This window comes from Oncorhynchus mykiss, chromosome 15 (assembly GCF_057628025.1).
Source record: "Oncorhynchus mykiss isolate SJ-2025 chromosome 15, ASM5762802v1, whole genome shotgun sequence".
NCBI lineage: Eukaryota > Metazoa > Chordata > Actinopteri > Salmoniformes > Salmonidae > Oncorhynchus > Oncorhynchus mykiss.
The window spans coordinates 21,509,872-21,532,584 of NC_143036.1; the positions used below are offsets into that span (position 1 = coordinate 21,509,872).

The window sequence follows — 22,713 nt, forward strand, 5'->3', positions numbered from 1 at the left end:
GTGCATCTATGTATTGATCATGCTGTTTAATCAGCTACTTGATATGCCTCACCTGTCAGGTGGATAGATTATCTTGGCAAAGGAGTAATGCTCCCTAACAAGAATGTAAACACATTTGTGCACAGAATTTGAGAGAAATAAGCTTTTTGTGTGTATGGACATTTTCTGGGATATTTTGTTTCAGCTCATAAAACATGGGACCATCAATACTATAAAAGACAGATAATGGGAAGTTGAATGAGAGACGGCAGATCTTGCTTGATTTGGCACACGCTGCATTTCGCAGAGAGCATGTTTTAAGAGACAGGTGGGACTTTTTCTGCAGAAAGTACAGATTAGCTCATTAGATATAATTTCCCTAAACCAATCTAATAGGGTAGACCTACTTTATGACGGCAACACATGCCACTTCGGTGCACATCCAGGTGGACCATTAGGACAATTAAGTTGCTTTGGCAAATATACTTCAAATGACCAGGCACCACTCATCAATAAGCATCCATCTCCATCAGCTCCCTCCTGTAGGCGTATGGGTCAACTTTGCTGTTCTGCAGAATGAACGAGTCGTGCGTTCCACCTTGCCACCACATTCAGCAGCGTCTTTTGCGCATCACATAACCTATCACCTGCACAAAAAGAGTGGAAGCCTTTTCTATTCACATAGTTGAACTCGTTTTGGGATGGTGCTTTAATGGCGGTGTAGGTGCTGTCTATTGCTCCATTGATATTTGGGAACCCATTGACTGAATTAACCCTGTTGTGCTACGGTGTATAACAATTGTATGTTACAGTTCGCTTTGCTGATGATTGCATCAGAAACATTGGATCATCGAGGGATGTTTTTCACCTCACGCTGAAAAGTGTTGTTGCCAAAAACCCTTGGATGGATAGCACCAGTGGTGTAAAAATACTTTAAAGTACTAAGTAGTTTTTGAGGGTATCTGTTCTTTACTTTACTACTTTACTTTACTACTTTACAACTTTTACTTTCACTTCACTACATTCGTAATGAAAATAATGTACTTTTTACTTCTTACATTTTCCCTGACTCCCAAAAGTACTAGATACATTTTTAATGCTTAGCAGGACAGGAAAATGGTCTAATTCACACACTTATCAAGAGATCATCCCTGGTTATCCTTACTGCCTCTGGTTTGTCAGACTCACTAAACACAAATGCTTCGTTTGTAAATGACCTCTGAGTTTTGAAGTGTGCCCCTGGCTATCCGTAAATGTAAAAAACAAGAACATCGTGCCGTCTGGTTTGCTTAATATAAGGAATTTTAAATGATTTATACCTGTACTTTTACTTTTGGTACTTAAATATATTTTAGCGATTACATTTACTTTTGATACTTAAGTACATTTTAAACCAAATAGTTTTAATGGGTGACTCACTTTTACGTGAGTAATTTTCTAGTAAATTATCTTTACTTTTACTCAAGTATGACAATTGGGTACTTTTTCCACCACTGGATAGCACTTTGATGTGCACCGGAATGGCATGGGTTTGCCTGTCTATAGTAGGTCTTAAATCTTCGCAAAGATCTTATAAGATTGGTTTTGGGAAACGATATTTGATGAGCCAATCTGTAATGCACAAAAAACCTGTCTCCAAAACGCGCTCTCTGCTAAATGTAGCGTGTGCCAAATCTTCCAAGAGAGCAAGATCAGCCATCTCGCATTCGATTTCCCATTATCTCAGTCTTAAAAAAAAAAGTTATTTCAACAATGGTTTCACTTTCAAACATGCCTCTAATTCAGTGGTTCTCAAACGTTTTATAGTTCCATAACCCCTTCAAACATTCAACCTCCAGCTGCTTACCCCCTCTAGCACCAGGGTCAGCGCACTCTCAAATGTTGTTTTTTTTGTTGCCATCATTGTAAGCCTGCCACACACATTATTAAACATAATAATTAGTTTTTGTTACAACCCCGCTCGTGGGAAGTGACAAAGAGCTCTTATAGGACCAGGGCACAAATAATAATAATCAATAATTTTGCTCTTTATTTAACCATCTTTTAATAGAAAACCTTATTTGTTCATCGAAAATTGTGAATAACTTACCACAGGTTAATGAGAAGGGTGTGCTTGAAAGGATGCACATAACTCTGCAATGTTGGGTTGTATTGGAGATAATCTGTCTTAAATCATTTTCCACACAATCTGTGCCTGTATTTAGTTTTCATGCTAGTGAGGGCTGAGAATCCACTCTTACATAGGTATATGGTTGCAAAGGGCATCAGTGTCTTTAGCAGCTCGATTTGCCAAGGCAGGATACTCTGAGTACAGCCCTATCCAGAAATCTGGCAGTGGCTTCTGATTACATTTTCACAGAACCACTTGTTGCAATTTCGATGGTTCTCTTGTTCAGATATCAGCAAATAGACTGGAGGCAGGGCATGAAAGGGATAACGAATCCAGTTGTTTGTTTCGGGAAAGAAATTGCGCACCCAGCTCACTCAGGTGCTTTGCTATATCACATTTGACATTGTCTGTAAGTTTAAATTCATTTGCACATACAATGATGGAAATACCTGTGTGTTGTCCTTGTTAATGCAGACAGAGAAGAGCTCCAATTTCTTAATCACAGCCTCAATTTTGTCCCACACATTTAATATAGTTATGGAGAGACCCTGTAATCCTAGATTCAGATCATTCAGGTGAGAAAAAACATCACCCAGATAAGCCAGTCGTGTGAGAAACTCGTCATCATGCAAGCGGTCAGAAAAGTGAAAATTATGGTCAATAAAGAAAACTTTAAGCTCGTCTCTCAATATATATATATTTGTTTAAGTGTCAATGCTTTGTCCCTTGATAACCAGCACACTTCTGTATGCTGTAAAAGCGTTACATGGTCGCTGCACCTATCATTGCACAATGCATAAAATACACGAGAGTTCAGGGGCCTTGCTTTAACAAAGTTAACCATTTTCACTGTGGTGTCCAAAACATATTTCAAGCTGTCAGGCATTCCCTTGGCAGCAAGAGCCTCTCAGTGGATGCTGCAGTGTACTGTTTGCATGCGCGTTACCACTCCACTATGTCTCCCTGTCATGGCTTTTGAGCCATCAGTGCAGATACAAACACATCTTGTCCACTTTATGTCACAAAGCTGTCCAGTACTTTAAAAATATCCTCTCTAGTGGTTTGCAGAAGAGGATGTCTTCCTTAATTTACCCCCCATAAATGTAACAGACATACAGTATATAAGGAGCTGTGCCAGGCCCGTGGCGTCTGTTGACTCATCCAGCTGTAACGCATAGAATTCACTGGCTTGTATGTGAAGCAGCGATTGTTTCGAAACATCTCCTGCCTTGTCACTGATGCATCGTGAAACAGTTTAGTTTGATGAAAGCATTGTCTGTATAGTTTTTTTGTCCTTTTCCCCCAGCATTGTCCCAGCCATATCCGCGGCAGCAGGAAGAATTAAGTCCTCCACAATAGTATGGGGCTTGCCTGTCCTAGCCACTCGGTAGCTCACCATATAAGACACTTCTAGCCCCTTCTTATTAATGGTATCTGTTGCTTTTATACATGTCTTATTACTTGAAAGTCATCTTAATTCTCACTCAAAAAACTCCCGTGGCTTATTTTTCAAATTGGCATGTTTTGTTTCTAAATGTCTGCGCAAGAATGAAGGTTTCATCGAGTTGTGAGATAGTACTTTTGCACATAAAACACACTGTCACTGGGGAAAGGCACTACTCCCCATGTAAGTGAACCCCAAATCAATGTAGTTCTCATCATATTTGCGCCTCTTCGATGGTCCAACGCCCCTGCCTGTTGTTCGGTGCTTTCACGGGTAAGGGGGCAGTAGCTCTTCGGCTGCATCAGATTCACAACTTTCATGCTAGCTGGGCTAACAACAAATGTAGAATTACTGATGCTAGCATTGGATGTGTTCCTGGAAGCAGAACAGCTTGTGTCGTCGACAGGTGCAGGTGTAATACTGCTGGTAGTAGCAGTACTATCAGTAGAGCTGGTATATGTCTCTATGGACGCGAGCCATACTTCTTTTAACCATTTACCAATTTTAGAGCAAACAGAATGAGCAGCAGCTACACTTGGCTACATACGGACCGTTAGTGGAATTCCCACGAGAGAGTAACGGTTAATGTGATTGGATGTTAATTATTTGACTAGGCTACCTGTATTTGACATTGTGTTGCTATTTCGCTGAACACTAGATGGTTTCATTTTATTTTTGGCAGTGAAACAAGGCTATTCAGGCGAGAGAAAAAAACTCACTCAAATGGATAACCCTGTTGGAAAATATAAATAGACAGTTTTAAAATGTGAAAAAAACAACAACAACAAAAAACGTTTTCTTGTTTCTTTTAAAAATCTGAATCACATTTTTATTTGGCGTACCCCCGACGGCATTGCTCGTACCCCTGTGTTACGCGAACCCCAGTTTGGGAATACCTTCTCTAATTGAACAAAATACTTTATATGGATTATTATCTTAACAAATGTACTGATGGGGGTCAAATTATCTGTTAAGATACAGTATGTTGCATGAATTCACAAATTGAAAAATGATTTAATTATTAGGCCTACTCTCACAATTTCACACATTTTCAACACCTTTTCCCAATTCTACGTTTGACAAGCAGTTTCACCACTTGGCACTGTGCATACACATGGTCATGGCTGTGCATACATTTATGCACTCACAAGCAACCGTTCATATTGATCAATCTCACATTTTGCTTGGAAATTATCCCACGCATGGTTTACTCACGGATTTGTGCCTACGCATGATTGATAAATGAGGCCCCTGGGCTGTTGGTGTGGATGGTAGAGCTCTCGTTTCTGGACCGCAGGATAGTACGATAGCACCCAATACTTATGTGTACATCAGTCGGCTACACTGGTGGCAGAGGTGAGATACCTATAGGGCTTTTGTGAAAGCTCATTTGGATAGGCCTATGGAGCCTGGGCACATGGACGTAGTAGCATAAGCTGATGATAGTTCTACTGCGCCTGTGAGGAGCTCTCAATATACATTGGTTGTCTGCAGTTAGATATTTACAGTTATTACACATCCAGCCATTTATTTTATAGATTACAACCTAATCTGTAACCCAACCTGATCTGGTAGTTTAATAAAAAACAAACTGTATAAATTACATGGTAAACATTTAGCTATGTGCTTTATTCACAACACTTTCTCTCACTAGACTTTTCTTGCAGTAACATCAATCCCCACCATTTCTGAGAATTTTTGTCATTTTTATTATTTTAATATTGAAAGTGTGTATTGCTGCCAAAGATATGTAATTGATTGAGGTGGATTCACCTGACTCGAAGGTGTCACGCTAGCAGCAAATATTTATATAACTAAACCAAGATAGACCACAGCCTGTCATTTCCAATGGGAAAGAATTAGTCACAGTGGGCAGAACAAGCAAGGAGGTGGGAAGAGCCAAGCACGAGCAAACGAGAGCCTATTGGCCCGTTCTAGCATGCGTCGGTTTATTTCCGTTAGGGAACACCTACTCTGTGAAGTGCGCGTGTGCAATAACTCATTCGCCATTGCACTCGTTCTAATTTACGTGATTTAAAAAAAAAATTCGCAAAAGGTAAAGTGTACAAGACTTAGTCCACTCTGTTCATAACATATTCTAGTTTTGGGAACAGAAAACTGTAATGAGATCAAACGTTTAATCGATGAGAAATTTTGCAGAATGTTCCATCTTTCTCGTTGCTGGGCACTGTGCTTTCTCTCAATAACATATTTCGTTTTTGCAAATGCCAAGCGGATGCTTCACATTTATACATCCGGTGAAATATCTGTCTCATTTGTTCTATCTGTGCTCGTGCAGGAGCAGAGAATTAATTAAAATTCAGTCATCGGTTGAAAGACAAAATGGGTGGGCTTTGTGATTGACATACTTCTAATCGAATCAGAGTTTGAAGTGAAAAAGCGAAATTGGTAAGAATGCATAAATGTGCTGTAATATATCCAATAGACGACAACGAAAACGGTAGAAGGTGTGTCTACAATGCTTAATTGAGTAATAAGATTGCGAGTTTACGCCCGCAGTACGTAACTCCACCCCCGACTTCCATTTCTGAACTGAGGACACAGCACTCGCGAAGAGAATATTTTAGGTTATGTATATTTCTTAATGTAAATAAACTGTAACGTTAGGCTCTCCGCTGAAACTTTGATATACACACACACAACTGAAGTAGCCTTTGCAATTGTAGTTGGAACCCGTTCGGACAGTGGCTAGAGTCGAAGCTGGCCTTTTATTTCACGTTTTAACTTTCCTAAGCGGCGGTTTCCGCCGTTTTTTTTCTTTCGCCCCACTCACTCTCCCGCTGTGTGAGTAGGGGCCTGTAACGTTGGTTTAAGCCACGAGGCGCGTCGGATAAACCGGAATTGGGAGATGGCGGAGTTCGGTAACGGAATGGACTCAGGGATGACGGAAGAATCTCTGCTGGACTCAGACCCAGGGCACCCAGAACTAGAAGACCCGGGTGTTGGCGATGAGGAACCTGGATTAGAGGAGGGAGAGGCCGCGATCGAGGACCCGGTAAGTGAAGGGCATAGTTTATGCCCAAAATCTCACTCAAATTGAGACAATACATGTGTATTGTACGATAGAGATTGCGGGTGTAAACGCGTTATTTTAATCTGCAATCAGCTGTATTTTTATTATCTGTGGTCTTTTTTAAAAATCTCATGGTTGATATCCGACATTGAGGCTCAGTAGAAATGTGTGGTGACATGCGTGATTTTGGCGGCCATGTTGGCGCAGCAGCGTTGGTAGTTTCTCTGCGCCAGTGCTGTCGACCTAGTGGAGAAAAAATATTCCTTGCAAAAATGCAATACGGAGATGTAGACAGGGGCGAGGGTAGGACAGGCCGCCATTAGCCGCCGGATTGCGAGTCCATCCGCAGACACTGCGAGAGCTCACGGTAAACACGCCTCCTTTCTTTTCTCATACGCTGACAGCTGCTGTAATGGAAGCGCTGATGCGCATACGGAACATGATCGTCAACTCCGTGAAAATTTAAGTGATGACTAGTAAAAAAGCTTTAATGTTTTGACTATCTATCTAACTGTTATATAGCTAAAATGCTCGCAGAAAAGTATGCTGCACTTGCTCTGTTGTAGTAGGGATTTATGGATATTTGGGCTGGATATAACGTTAGTGGGAGGGAGCCGACGAGATAATGGTAGTTGGCTTGCTAATAATTGGGATGTTGCAGACATGCACCTGACACGCATGTTTATTCTTCCAGTAAAGTCATTGAATGACTTGCGAAACGCAAGCATTTTTAAACATGTAATTTTGACTATTATAAGTAGGTATTATCTCTTGATAAATTAGTGGGTAATGAATATTACTGTGGTAGTGTGCAAAGATGCGGTTTGAAAATACTCACATTAAAGCTGTTGGCTTGCATTTATGTTATCTACAATGTTTCTGATTTGTATATGCATGTGTGATAGTGGTCTTTGGCATGAATGTGTTCGAAAGCAATTATGTAAGCACGAGACTGGGGGTGCGGTATTTTTTTTAGGGCTGGGCTTGCATCCTTCGATATTTTCAGGAGGGAAGAGACTACACTAAATATGCGACAAAATGCAGCCAGTCATCACCGAATCAAATAAGCCATGTAGTTTCCAGGAATTTCACTGTTTCCTCTTGAAGCTGTTGAATTTGTCTATTGGTTGTTATGATCAATGGGGCCATGCAAGACATCCCCAAGACCTGGAATGGATTAACCTGCAATGCAAATTGTGTCAGTAGTCCAGGATGGATTTGGAGCAACTCCCACTGCGCTGCAATGCAGCAATGTCAAGGAGGCCTAAACCCAATAAGGGATCCCTCCCAACAGGATGTATGGCACCACTGTCTTATTGGCCATCACTGGGGCGGTGGGGATTCTTGCTGAGCGAGCAATCTGTGAAATGAATGGTGAAGCCTGATACAAAGACCCCGGGCCAATGGTCATGTGCTGCGAGCCTGTTCCACTCAGCAGCTAGTGCAGGAACAGGGTCATCTTAGGCTACTGAACTGCCAAGTGTGTCATGCGCTTGCACGGCATGGATGAATACGATTAAATAATTTATTTGGTACATTCTTTTTTGTTTTCTTCCCATGATGTCTGTCAAGCCTGCTGACTAGTGTGGTGTGTGTTGCAATTGATGAGTATTGATGTATTGATTTATTTATTATCAGGAGCTGGAGGCGATCAAAGCTCGGGTGCGAGAGATGGAGGAGGAAGCAGAAAAGCTGAAGGAGTTACAGAACGAGGTGGAGAAACAGATGAATCTTAGCCCTCCACCAGGTGAGTTTATTTGGGAAGAAAGAGTGATAAGGTGCCTCGGAAATTGTCTCCCAAAAATTACTGTTTGAGAAGACCGACTGATTTTTGTATTTCACTGAAGTTTCCAGAGCAGCTTCAAGACAGAGATGAATTCATATCAAACCCTTCCAAATATACACTACCGTTCAAAAGTTTGGGGTCACTTAGAAATGTCCTTGTTTTTGAAAGAAAAGCAACAAAAAAAATCCCATTAAAATAACATTGATCAGAAATACAGTGTAGATGTTGTAAATGACTATTGAAGCTAAAAAAATAAAAATAATAATTAAAAGGATAAATCTATATGGGCGTACAGAGGCCCATTATCAGCAACCATCACGCCTGTGTTCCAATGGCATGGTTGTGTTAGCTCATCCAAGTTAATCATTATAAAAGGCTAATTGATTATTGGAAAACACTTTTGCAATTATGTTACCCACAGCTGAAAACTGTTGTGCTGATTTAAAGAAGCAATAAAACTGGTCTTTTTTGTATCTGGAGCATCAGCATTTGTGGGTTCAATTACAGGCTCAAATTGGCCAGAAACAAAGACCTTTCTTCTGAAACTCGTCAGTCTATTGTTCTGTGACATTAAGGCCATTCCATACGAGAAATTGCCAAGAAACTGAACATCTCGTACAATGCTGTGTACTACTACCTTCACAGAACAGCGCAAACTGTCTCTAACCAGAATAGAAAGAGGAGTGGGAGGCCCCGGTGCACAACTAAGCAAGAGGACAAGTACATTAGTGTGTAGTTTGAGAAACAGGTGCCTCACAAGTCCTCAACTGGCAGCTTCATTAAGTAGTACCCGCAAAACAACAGTTTCAACGTCAACAGTGAAGAGACACCGGGATGCTGGCATTCTAGGCAGTTGCAAAGAAAGCCATATCTCAGACTGGCCAATGAAAAGAAAAGCTTAAGATGGGCAAAATAACACAGATACTGGACAGAGGAAGATTGGAAACAAAGTGTTATGGACAGACAAATCTAAGTTTGAGGTGTTCGGATCACAAAGTGCATTCGTGAGACATTGAAAAGATGCTGGGGGAGTGCTTGACGCCATCTGTCAAGCATGGTGGAGGCAATGTGATGGTCTGGGGGTGCTTTGCTGGTGGTACAGGATAAAAGGGGTCTTGAAGAAGGAAGGCTATCACTCCATTTTGCAACGCCATACCCTGTGGACGGCTCTTAATTGGAGACCATTTCCTCCTACGACAGGACAATGACCCAAAGCACAGCTCCAAACTAGGCAATAACTATTTAGAATACCAGCTGACTGCTTCTTCCCTATCTATAATCTCAGCCCTATTGAGCTGTTGTGGGAGCAGCTTGACCATATGATACGTAAGAAGTGCCCATCAAGCCAATCCAACTTGTGGGAGGTGCTTCAGGATGTATGGGTTGATATCTCTTCAGATTACCTCAACAAATTGATAACTAGAATGCCAAAGGTCTGCATGGGTGTAATTGCTGCAAACGGAGGATTCTTTGACGAAAGCAAAGTTTGAAGGACACAATTATTTCAATTCAAAATCATTATTTATAACCTTGTCTTGACTATTTCCTATTCATTTTGCACCTCATTTCATTTATGTTTTCATGGAAAACAAGGACACTTCTAAGTGACCCCAAACTTTTGAACGGTAGTGTATATAAATTTGTCTCAATTTTGCTCTAGCCGGTCCCGTCATCATGTCCATCGAGGAGAAAATGGAAGCTGACGCGAGATCTATCTATGTTGGAAACGTAAGGCTTCACCCTCTCCTTAACCTCAGATGGTGTTTCTATTTTGGGTGTATGTGGAATTCACCTGGTTAGGTGTTCAAGATGATTCTATCATATGATGAGTGTAGCAGAGTTTCAAATTGACATCATGCACGATTTCACACTACTTTGAATGCAAAAACCTTAATTTGGAGTTTAGCACTGAGTTGATTCTGTATTGCGGAATTGACTAGTCATTGTCAGCGGTATCTCACTGTTCTCCCTCTCTGTGGACAGGTTGATTACGGCGCCACGGCGGAGGAGCTAGAAGCCCACTTCCACGGTTGCGGCTCCGTCAACAGAGTCACCATCCTGTGTGACAAGTTCACAGGGCATCCCAAAGGGTAAATGCCTACACCCTCATTCCCTCCATTTGCAGTAGTGCTCTTTCACTTACAGACCTGTGAGTACACTATGCAGCGTTCTTCTATCAGTCATCTAGAGTAAATAAGATGTTTACAGCCTCTACCCTAAAGATTGTGTAGACAACATTTTACCAGCTATACCCTCTCGGCATCCCAGAGGGTAATTGCCGACATTCCATGTGCGGGTTAGAGAATTAGTGCATCTTTATTCACAGTTAAGTAAATACATTGTCCTAGTTATCTAGAGCAGTGTGATCTAGAGTTAAGACTTTCAGCCTCAAGATCATCTACATGCTCACACGTCTGATCGTCATGTTTTGAATTTGTATGATTTTGTACATGCAGGCCTTTACCTCAATGGGATCTTCCTGTTTAAATAAAGGTTAAAAATATTTGTGTGGCACTGATTCGCATGAATCCATTATTGAATAGATACATTTGGGAATTTCAGCTTGTAAGGTTACAGATCTGTGTTCAGCCGACCCATTATTTTTGCCACATTGCTCATTGACCCAGTCTGTAGGTGCTTGCTTGGTTAGACCTTCAGAGTGTGGTGTTGGGGGGTGTCAACAAATTGCATATCTGCATTTTTTTTGAAAACTATCAGAAATAAACAGCACAATGCAGAAGTGTCTATCACTTAGCAACAGCTACGGAGGAGAAAGTGGCTCTCTCAAAAGACTGAAACCACATTGCCCTAACTTTCTATAGAGATGACTTGGACTGCAGCACAGAGGATTTCTTTACTGACATGGTGGTCTAGCTCACTCAAGTGCCCATGTCCATTTTATAACCATGTACAATTCATGACTAGTATAAAAGCTTTTATCATTCCCTTTCCACTTAAAGTAATGCAATTATACTAGCTAATATTATTCTGTTTGATTCAGGTCTCAGTAGTGTTACTTTTAGTTCATTGAAAGTAACTGCTTATTCTAATAGCCTGGAGTTATTTTCTAAAGCTTGTATTTGTGTATGAGAGAAACCAGTTAGGATGATGATGATCAGGTTGCTAAACTGTTGCTCATCGCACATGTTATTGTCATTATTAGGGAATTATTGAAAAGAGGTGTCCACGATTGTTCAGTGATTTGTGCTCTGATTTTAGTGCTTCATGACGCTCTTGTATTTCTGCTGCTGTTGCAGGTTTGCCTATATCGAGTTTTCAGACAAGGAGTCTGTGAGGACGGCCATGGCATTGGACGAGTCTCTGTTCAGAGGAAGGCAGATTAAGGTGAGGACGCAACACTGTTTCATAAACCAGGTTTCCATTCAACCTTTTTGTATGCGAGTAAAGTACATGTTGGGGGAAAAAGTCATGCCTGCCATGGCAACTACAGATATTTATGTGCAAATATTGATATAATAACCATTTTGAAGTAAACTTGGGAGTCACGCGATATGCTGTGTGGTCCTCCCACTATGACTACAGTTTATTAGGTTATAGATTAATTAAGTTATGAACTTCCCAGGGTGGTGAAAGTGCATGGTGAGGAGTTTGATGCGCCTTTGTACGACATCATCACGCACAGCCTTTTTTTGTCCGCAGCAAGTCAGTTTGATGGAAACAAATCTCTGATTTGCGTTCATTGTTTTTATGCAGATTTTAGAATATTTGTATGAAAATCTGTCGCCAATTGGATGGAAACCTAGCTACTGTCACAGTCAATTCCGTTTCAAATTATGTAAAGAAATGGGGAAAATCTAAATTCTGAGCAATTTCTGTATGAACTGAATTTCAGTTCCATTTCCTACGTTAACTGGGTGTTAAATGGGACTGACCCCTGTACCCTTCTGAACTCTGTGGCCCCTGTGCTATTGTCTAACCTGTGGTTTCCGGTTTCCCCTGTCTTGATCTTGTCAGGTGGGTGTGAAGAGAACAAACAGGCCAGGTATCAGCACCACAGACCGCGGGTTTCCTCGGGCCCGCTTCCGCTCACGAGGAGGGAACTTTAACCCGTCGCGCGCACGTTACTACAGTGGCTACACACCGCCCAGAGGCAGAGGACGGGCCTTCAGGTGAGCACCCCGGAACACTCATACCCTGAGACTGAGAGACAGCTGGCCATTACCTGGGGGAGGGGAAGAGTATGGAAAAGTGAGGGAGAGTGAGTTGAAAGGCGGTAGAATTAGTGAGATTATGGAGGAAGTGAGGATGAGCAGAGCGGGAGATGGTGGGCAGTGAGGACACGGTAAAGCCTGAAGCCAAACCCCCCCCCACACACTGTTTGCAGATCTTAAAGCACCGAATTGGTGTAAGTAATTTGGTAGCGCAAACACTGAAGGGGCAGGTGCTAGTGTTGGTTTTCTGACCTGGCTTCAGAATGTGCAGTGAAGAGAGTACTGAGGAGAGAGTATGCTCAATTCTAAACATGCTCCTGCCCTAGACTCAGTGGGGCCATCAGGTGTCTGTCTATAGGCTGGTGGTTGAAACTGGGTGTATAGAGAATCATTGAAGGTACAGTGCCTATAGAAAGTCTACACCAGTCTTTCACATTTTGTTGTGTTACAAAGTGGGATTGAAATAGATTTAATAAAAACATTTCATTGATCTACACAATACTCCATAATGTCAGTGAAAATACAATTCTACACTTTTACAAAGGAATAAAAATGAAATGACAAAAATATAGTCGTTGTAGAATAAAAATGTGTAGCACCTGAAGGTGCTAAACAGGATTTTTACAAAAAAATTTAAATGTTCACATTTTAGTCATTTAGCAAATGCGCTTATCAAGAGCGATTTATATGCTGACCAAACCGCATGCACGTCCGCATGTTTATTTTGTCCCGCCACACCAGAAGTGATCAGGACACGCAGGTTGAAATATCAAAAACAAACTCTGAACCTGGGGACAGGTCGAAAAGCATTAAACACATATGGAAATGTAGCTAGCTAGCTTGCTGTTACTAGCTAATTTGTCCTGGGATATTAACATTGGGTTGTTTATTATACCTGAAATGCACAAGGTCCTCTACTCTGACAGTTCATAATAAGCGGTAAAACCTATTAGTTTTTTGTAATCTCTCCTTCTTTTTCTTCTTTGGACTTTATACGGCGGTTGGCAACCAACTTTACGGCGCATTACCACAGATGAACTGAATGTGGACTTCAGTTCATCTTCCAATCACCCATGTGGATATATGCTCTTAAAAACCAATGAGGAAATGGGAGAGGCAGGACTTGCTGAGCGCCACAAATAGAACAAAGTTCTATTTTAGCACCTGCCCATACAGAAGCTCGTGAGCAGTGTGGGTGCAATGATTGAATAACATGTGTGCATACATTTACAGTGCCTTGCGAAAGTATTCGGCCCCCTTGAACTTTGTAACCTTTTGCCACATTTCAGGCTTCAAACATAAAGATATAAAACTGTATTTTTTTGTGAAGAATCAACAAGTGGGACACAATCATGAAGTGGAACGACATTTATTGGATATTTCAAACTTTTTTAACAAATCAACAAATTGTTGTTGATTCTTCACAAAAAAAAAACAGTTTTATATCTTTGTTTGAAGCCTGAAATGTGGCAAAAGGTCGCAAAGTTCAAGGGGGCCGAATACTTTCGCAAGGCACTGTATTTTGCAGCGCGAGCGGTGTGGTCAGCATGTTACAGTATTGAGCGCATTGAACTACTCAACTTTTTAGAGTTTAACCCTTTTAACACTATCAACGTTTCGTTCTACTGTGGGAATTGTGCTAGACTCGGGAGGCCCTAATATTAGCCACTTTCAATCTAACATACTGAAACAAAACAAACTATGCAAGACTTAGTATGCCAAACAATCTGTGCGAGAGATTTTCTTGTAGGTAGAGCGCATTGGCGTAGGATTCTATTGCAAGGAACTCCCAAATGGCACTGCGGTTTAAGGCACTGCAGTGCTTGAGGTGTCACTACAGACCTGGGTTCGATCCCAGGCTGTGTCACAGCCAGCTGTAAAAAGAAGACCCATGAGGCGGCGCACAATTGGCTCAGTGTCGTCCGGGTTAGGAGAGGGTTTGGCCGGCCGGGATATACTTGTCCCATCGCACTCTTGTGGTGGGCCGGGTGCCTGCAAGCTGACTTCAGTTGCAAGCTGGATAATGTTTCCTCTGACACATTGGCATGGCTGGCTTCCGGGTTAAGCGAGCAGTGTGTCAAGAAGCAGTGCGGCTTGGCAGGGTCGTGTTTTAGGACACATGGCTCTTGACCTTCACCTCTCCCGGGTCCATAGGGGAGTTGCAGCGACGGGACAAGACTCACTACCAATTTTGATATCACAAAATTGGGGTGAAATTATTTATATATATATATCTCTCTCTCGCTCTCGCTCTCTCGACTGTGTTTACAGCATGAGCGGTCATGAGTTGCTGAGCTTGTTTTGAGATCAAAGCAAGCGCTGCATGTAGCCACCTGTGCAAGTTTTGTTGATATCCTTTGCTAGTTAGTGAGTTTTTATCCCAGTTATAGCCAATTTTTAGTCAACAATGGGGAGTGGTTGCTTCCTACAAGAGCACAAAATGTTTACATTTCTAGCCATCTTAGAAAAGCGAGTCAGGTCGAGAGATTTTTTGTAACTCTTAAAGGGGCAGTGTTGTATTTTGAGACTGTCTTGTAAAAGCGAAATAGGCAAAGGGTAGCATAGTTTGTCTGATTCTCTATAATAATGGTATGGGAATAATGCATTTTATTTCTTTAACTAGGCAAGTCAGTTAAGAAAATTCTTAGTTGCAACACGGCCGATTGTGCGCCGCCCTATGGGACTCCCAATCACGGCCGGATGTGATTCAGCTTAGATTTGAAACGGACTGTAGTGACCCCCTCTTGCACTGAGATGCAGTGCCTTAGACCGCTGCGCCACTGGAGCCCTTGTAAAGTGGTTTCTTGCCTCAAACAACGCATTTTCAGTCACCTTGTCTGAAGGACAAGTGGCTAAACAGACAGGGTAATATCAAGCCCTGCCTTTGTATTTTTTTTCACATCTCATGGAATGTGGGCCTACATTGAACACCACATATTGGCTGCTACTATAGGCTGAATGATAAAACCGCTATTTCCATGTTAAAATGTTATGGGATGCAATTTTATTTTTTAATTGTAGGCCGCTCTTGTAGGTAAGCACAGGCAAAATACTAGAGGAAAACGTGGTTCAGTCTGCTTTACACCAGACACTGCAAGAGGAATTCACCTTTCAGCATGACCATAACTGACAACACACAGCCAAATCTACACTGGAGTTGCTAACCAAGAAGTGTGACTCTTCCTGAGTAGCTGAGTTAGACTTTCAAGCTGATTTAAGTCTAGCTCTAGCTCTTATGAGACTTACCCAGGTAGCCTTGTGATTAAGAGGGTTGGGCAAGTAACTGAAAGGTTGCTGGTTTGAATCCCCAAGCCAACTTGGTGAAAAATATTTGCCCTTGAGCAAGGCACAACCATAATTTCTCCTGTAAGTCACTCTTGATAAGTGTCTGCTAAATGACTCAATGACTCATGTACCCAGCTGTAATCGCTGCCAAAGGTGTTGTCCATTTCAAGATATACAGTGCCTTGCGAAAGTATTCGGCCCCCTTGATCTTTGCGACCTTTTGCCACATTTCAGGCTTCAAACATAAAGATATAAAACTGTATTTTTTTGTGAAGAATCAACAACAAGTGGGACACAATCATGAAGTGGAACGACATTTATTGGATATTTCAAACTTTTTTAACAAATCAAAAACTGGAAAATTGGGCGTGCAAAATTATTCAGCCCCTTTACTTTCAGTGCAGCAAACTCTCTCCAGAAGTTCAGTGAGGATCTCTGAATGATCCAATGTTGACCTAAATGACTAATGATGATAAATACAATCCACCTGTGTGTAATCAAGTCTCCGTATAAATGCACCTGTACTGTGATAGTCTCAGAGGTCCGTTAAAAGCGCAGAGAGCATCATGAAGAACAAGGAACACACCAGGCAGGTCCGAGATACTGTTGTGAAGAAGTTTAAAGCCGGATTTGGATACAAAAAGATTTCCCAAGCTTTAAACATCCCAAGGAGCACTGTGCAAGCGATAATATTGAAATGGAAGGAGTATCAGACCACTGCAAATCTACCAAGACCTGGCCGTCCCTCTAAACTTTCAGCTCATACAAGGAGAAGACTGATCAGAGATGCAGCCAAGAGGCCCATTATCACTCTGGATGAACTGCAGAGATCTACAGCTGAGGTGGGAGACTCTGTCCATAGGACAACAATCAGTCGTATATTGCACAAATCATTTCTTAAAGATATCCATAAAAAGTGTAGTTTAAAGTTTGCCACAAGCCACCTGGGAGACACACCAAACATGTGGAAGAAGGTGCTCTGGTCAGATGAAACCAAAATTGAACTTTTTGGCAACAATGCAAAACGTTATGTTTGGCGTAAAAGCAACACAGCTGAACACACCATCCCCACTGTCAAACATGGTGGTGGCAGCATCATGGTTTGGGCCTGCTTTTCTTCAGCTGGAAGATGGTTAAAATTGATGGGAAGATGGATGGAGCCAAAAACAGGACCATTCTGGGAGAAAACCTGATGGAGTCTGCAAAAGACCTGAGACTGGGACGGAGATTTGTCTTCCAACAAGACAATGATCCAAAACATAAAGCAAAATCTACAATGGAATGGTTCAAAAATAAACATATCCAGGTGTTAGAATGGCCAAGTCAAAGTCCAGACCTGAATCCAATCGAGAATCTGTGGAAAGAACTGAAAGAACTGAAAACTGCTGTTCACAAATGCTCTCCATCCAACCTCACTGAGCTCGAGCTGTTTTGCAAGGAGTAATGGGAAAAAATGTCAGTCTCTCGATGTGCAAAACTGAAAGAGACATACCCCAAGCGACTTACAGCTGTAATCGCAGCAAAAGCTTGGGAAATCTTTTTGTATCCAAATCCGGCTTTAAACTTCTTCACAACAGTATCTCGGACCTGCCTGGTGTGTTCCTTGTTCTTCATGATGCTCTCTGCGCTTTTAACGGACCTCTGAGACTATCACAGTGCAGGTGCATTTATACGGAGACTTGATTACACACAGGTGTATTTATCATCATTAGTCATTTAGGTCAACATTGGATCATTCAGAGATCCTCACTGAACTTCTGGAGAGTTTGCTGCACTGAAAGTAAAGGGGCTGAATAATTTTGCACGCCCAATTTTTCAGTTTTTAATTTGTTAAACAAGTTTGAAATATCCAATAAATGTCGTTCCACTTCATGATTGTGTCCCACTTGTTGTTGATTCTTCACAAAAAAATACAGTTTTATATCTTTATGTTTGAAGCCTGAAATGTGGCAAAAGGTCGCAAAGTTCAAGGGGGCCGAATACTTTCGCAAGGCACTGTATTTGTTTTAATTTTCATCTTTAAAAAGTTAGATTTTTGCTTTTTGACAGAGTATATTGTGTAGATTGACAAATGTATAATTAAAAAATATGTTAATCCCACTTCGTAACACAATAAAATGTGAAGAAATCCAAGGGGGGTATAGACTGTTGCTATAGGCACTGAACGTCTATAAGCCTGCCTATAGTGGGAGGGGACTGAAGCGTTGGCTAGCATTGCTGAACATCATTCCAGCAAAATCAGTGAAGGTGTGTATCCAGAGGACAGTGGAGGAGAGGTTCCCTTTTTAGAGTGGGGTAATGGTGAGTGGAAAGGTAAGCGAGACTGGTGGAGGGAGTCAGATGGGTCAGTCAGTGTGGAGCGGTCTTGTTGCATGCACCACCTACAACCGTTTCAGAGGAGGCAGCCAAACTCTCAGTGCACGGCAGTGCGATCCTCCCAGGCTGTACATGTATGCGTGGCAGGCTCTTTGTACGACTTGGACATACATTACGTATACATACTGTCTGTGAGTGAGCATCTCTCCCATAGTGCTGGTCATTAATACTTAAAAAGGTGACAGGCAAAGAGTGACTTGCCTGGTTTTGTTTTCATTTGTTCGGTGTTAATGGTTGGACTCCATTTTAGAATGTTGACGCGACCTTAAGGACAATTAAGATGCCATGTACGTTTTAAATGCAAATGGGTGCCTTTAGTGTACCATGAATGGCTTCTATAAGTTCTCTAGGTAGACGCGTTAGCATTGTTGCTTAAACATTAATTGGCGCGTGTGTATATTTGTATAGTATTAGTTTTCCTGCTGTACTTTTCCTCTCAGTTAACTAGATGTTGTTCTAATGATTCACTGTTAGGAGACAGGTGCACTGTGTTCAGAGGAATATAATATATCCATCCTGTATGTTAACCTGGTGCAGCTGCTCCAGAGCTGTCTTTTGCCTGTGACCTTTCCAAAGCAACATCCCTGCAATCTGTATTTGTTTTCAATCCATACAAAAGCCTACCCCCTATGTATGTAAAACCTGGAGTGGATCAAAGCTCTGTGCACTGGGAGTCTGGTGTGTCTCCCTGGAGTGTGTGTCCTGCTGTGTCTCTCAGTGTGAGGTGAGAGGGGGTTCCCATGATGACTCATTGAGCGCTCACGGTGGTGAGCTCTGTCTCTGGGCCCATGTCCTGTTCAATATGTATTGCTGAGACTGAGGGCTGCAGAGCAATCAAACTGAGCATCCTCACCAACTGACATGCAATGAGATTCTGACCAATGGACCAACCTTGCCATTCATCTAGACTAATGGTATCTGTTGGTCATCTGTAGTACCTTATTTGTCCCCTCTGTGGGAGCTGCTGATATGATTGTCAATCAACAATCACTGATAGCATATTTTAGCCGGGCAAAAAAAAAGTATCTGCAAAGTCCTATTTAAGACAATTAGTAGGATGGCGTGATTTGGAAATTATGTGATTGAAAATGATTTTGGTCTAGTCAGAATCTCATGCCCCATGCACTCTGATAGATAGCTCATCAGCCTGGTCTCATAGACTACACATAATATAGTAAAGGTAAAACCGGGACACTCAAATTAGTATGATATGTTACATTTTTAATATGGTTACATAATACATAAATCGCAAACGTCTAGCAACCCATAGGTTGCGAGTTCAAATCTCATCACAGATCATTTGAGCTAATTAGCAACTTTTCTATTACTTAGCATGTTAGCTATAACTTTAACTGTTTTAGCTGACCGTAACCCTTTAACCTAACTCCTAAACTTAACCCCTAGCCTAGCTAACGTTAGCCACTAGCTAGAATTCGTAATATCATACATTTGCTGGTTGAGAGAATGCCAAGAGTGTGCAAAGCTGTCAAGGCAAACGGGTGGCTACTTTTAAGAATCCTAAATGTAAAATATATTTTGATTTAACACTTTCTTGGTTAATACATGATTCCATGTGTTATTTCATAGTTTTGATGTCTTTACTATTATTCTACAATGTGGAAAATAGTAAACAATTTAAGGAAAAACCCTGGAATGAGTCAACTTTTGACTGGTACTGTATGTTATGAATTACATCATATGAAATGGGCGATGAACATCCACAAATTTAATACATACTAAATGGAGCATCTTGAATTTATGTACAGAATAATACAAAATTCTGAGACCAGGTTGGGCTCATACATATTACCCAGAGATGGGCTAACCCAGTAGTGGTTTGCCCACTATGGGGAGAGTGCAGGTGCTTTGTCTTGTTGCTAAAACCAACTTGATTGTTAACTACACATTGGTGCATCAAATACATAGGCTAGATGGCCACTTGGCCAGGCAGTCCCACCCACTGCCTTCACTTCCGGAATGGAGGGTTCATTCCTGCAGCCTGATTTTGACTTCAGCATTCTAACCAGTGGTTTCTGCTTTAGTGTGACCCCTGTGTTTGTGGGCACTGGATGCCTGGGTCTGACGGTGGTGATGTGTGAAGAATGGAAAAGCAATGTGTGATTTGATTTTGATGCTGGCTGTGTCTGTGTTGAGATGGTCCAGGTTGTCAGGAGAATGGGTCAGTCGAGTCTGTCTGCATGCTGTATGTATGTGGCCTGTCCTATAGCATGTGAAGGACTGTTCTAGTGTGTCTGTCATTCTGTTGGGAGGGTTTGTGGGGTGGGTTGGAGGCTGCTGTTCTCAGGTTCTCTCCCAACAGTGACCTCAGGAGCTGCTCTCAACAGAGAGAAAGAGGAGAGAGAGAGAGAAAGAGGGAGAGCGAGTGCCTCACTGTCCCCACACCCCTATTATTTTTATAGTCCTGTATAATCTGAGAATTACACATTTTACTGTTGACAAAGCTGATTTCAGCTTCTTTCTGTACGGTCAATTATTCTTAATTGAAATTGTGGTAATTCAACACTTATCAAAGGCACAATGCCATTAAGATGGTATACATTAAAATCTTTATGCACCCCCCCAGTCTCCCTGAAGGATTGAGATCTCACCAGGCCCCCTTTCTACCTGCACACATACACACACTTGACACCTAAAATTGGTGTCTGTCTTTTTAAGCCAAGAAACTCACCCTCTTTTTCTCTCTCTTTTCCAGGGGCCGAGGGCGAACAACATCGTGGTATTCCCCTTACTAATACCCCCAAACACCCTTACTATCACCTCCTTGTCCCCATACAAAAAAAAGAATGAAAAAAGTCCCCCAATAAAGGAAGGAACCCTGAGAAGAAAAAAGACAAAAAAAAAGACAAAAAATATATATAAATATATCCTGGACAGACAAACTGGCCGCAGTGTGCGATTGTGTGTGAGCGTGCGTGTGCGGAGTTGGTGCGGTCACCCTGGTAAGGTATATGATGGCCGTTGGGGAGATTTGGTGGCATTTCTTTTGAGAAGATGTTATCTCAGGCTGCAGATGTGTCTCCTTTGTCTGGGTGTGAGGGTCACAGCCAACACAGCCCCCAAATGCTTACATTTGAAAAGCAAACATCGAGGATAAGTCAATCTTTTTTGCTTTTTTTTATGTACCGTACATGTGAAACTTCCAATAGCAAAAATGTTAATTTTTTAGGTTGTGGTATTGGAGTTCTCATATTCCCTTGTCTCGCTGACCAGTTGCCACTTACCCTGTTCCATCCTTTAACTCATCACTTTTGTTACCATCTCCCTTTGGTTCCATCCCATGCTCTCTTGTTTTCAGTATCTGACAGCGATTGCCTTTCAGTGGGTAAATAAATAAATGTAATCTCATTTTAGCCCATGGCATTCACCCCAAGAAAGCATGGCCAGAGCTCTGCCAACTTTACTTTATTTTGTGGGTCTGGTACTTTTTCCCCCTCCTTGCACCCCTCTGCCTTTCTGTGCTGCTTCTCCTCCCATTTGTCCTTCACCTCATCTCCATGTCCTTCACCTCCTCTCCGTGTCCCTCTTCTTTCTCCCCCTCTCCTCTCTCTGTATATTAGACCACTTCTTGTCGTTTCAGGTTTCAGGACCAGTGGAGGCTGACAACCCCTGCTCCGGTGGCCGCGGCGCCCCCCAATGTCTCGGCAGGGTCTCTCTCTCTCACTGCTCCTGCTATGCACACTCACCCCATCCTTTCTGTGTGGGGGGGAGGGGGCCAGGGCGATCACAGGGCTACCGCAGGGGGCATTTACTACAACAAGCGTTGAGCTGTCTTACACACACACACACACTAGGCCCACACACTTTGCAGACACTACACAACCAACCACCACACATATTTATAGAGTGAGTTAATGTCAAGATGACAGCAGCTGTTTTAGTTGGGAGAGTGAGAAAGATGGGACCAGAGAAGGGGCGGTGGGGGACCAGAGAAGGGGCGGAGGGGTAGGGGACCAGGGCCCTGGCCCCGTTTCGGACAGTGGCACAGGGGCTAAAGTAATTCATTAAAGAGTGGAGCTTTTATTTTAAGGGGGGTGGGTTTGTGTGGAGGGGATTGGTTTTTGGAAAAAGGAGTGGGTTTAAAAAAAAAAAACTTTAGCTTTTTTATTTTTAACCCATAAGTCTGTAATTAGAAAAAAAAATAAAGACTGTAAAAAATTACATGTTTGATTTTTTTTTTTCTCTCCAAGAGTTGCAAAGCATTTTGGTGTACTTAAGCGGTTCAAGACGGGTTCAAACCGACATTTGAATGGCGAACCGATCTGAATGGCGCAACATACATTTCTGTGCTCTCGGTTAAGGCCCTGGTTGTTCCGCTTCACATGCCGTCCTCCGCTTTAATCTGAGATGCAGTATGTGAAATTACATTTGCAATGCGTCACGTCACATTTTGTCGTATCCAGACAAAGGATCCATTTCCTCTGCCTGTGATCCTCACAACTTCGTTTACAATACCGCATATGAAACGGGAGACCCTAGCGATTGTAGCAAAAGTAGTATAATCTCGCT

General features: G+C 42.0%; 1 protein-coding gene across 4 annotated transcripts; it reads left to right on the forward strand.

Moving 5' to 3' along the window:
* Nucleotides 1–5,541: 5,541 nt before the first annotated feature.
* On the forward strand, nucleotides 5,542–22,365 carry pabpn1 (poly(A) binding protein, nuclear 1). 4 transcript variants are annotated; one of them, XM_036944046.2, is made up of 7 exons: nucleotides 5,542–6,549; nucleotides 8,206–8,314; nucleotides 10,014–10,081; nucleotides 10,337–10,443; nucleotides 11,611–11,698; nucleotides 12,329–12,483; nucleotides 20,900–22,365. In XM_036944046.2, the coding sequence occupies exons 1-7, from the start codon at nucleotides 6,403–6,405 to the stop codon at nucleotides 20,937–20,939; spliced, it is 714 nt and encodes a 237-aa protein (XP_036799941.1). In that variant the 5' UTR covers nucleotides 5,542–6,402; the 3' UTR covers nucleotides 20,940–22,365. The 4 variants fall into 4 exon arrangements, with proteins under 4 accessions (XP_036799941.1, XP_036799938.1, XP_090055690.1 ...); XM_036944043.2 differs by having other exon boundaries at nucleotides 5,785–6,549; nucleotides 21,785–22,365; XM_090199564.1 differs by lacking the exon at nucleotides 5,542–6,549 and adding an exon at nucleotides 6,751–6,934.
* Nucleotides 22,366–22,713: the final 348 nt, after the last annotated feature.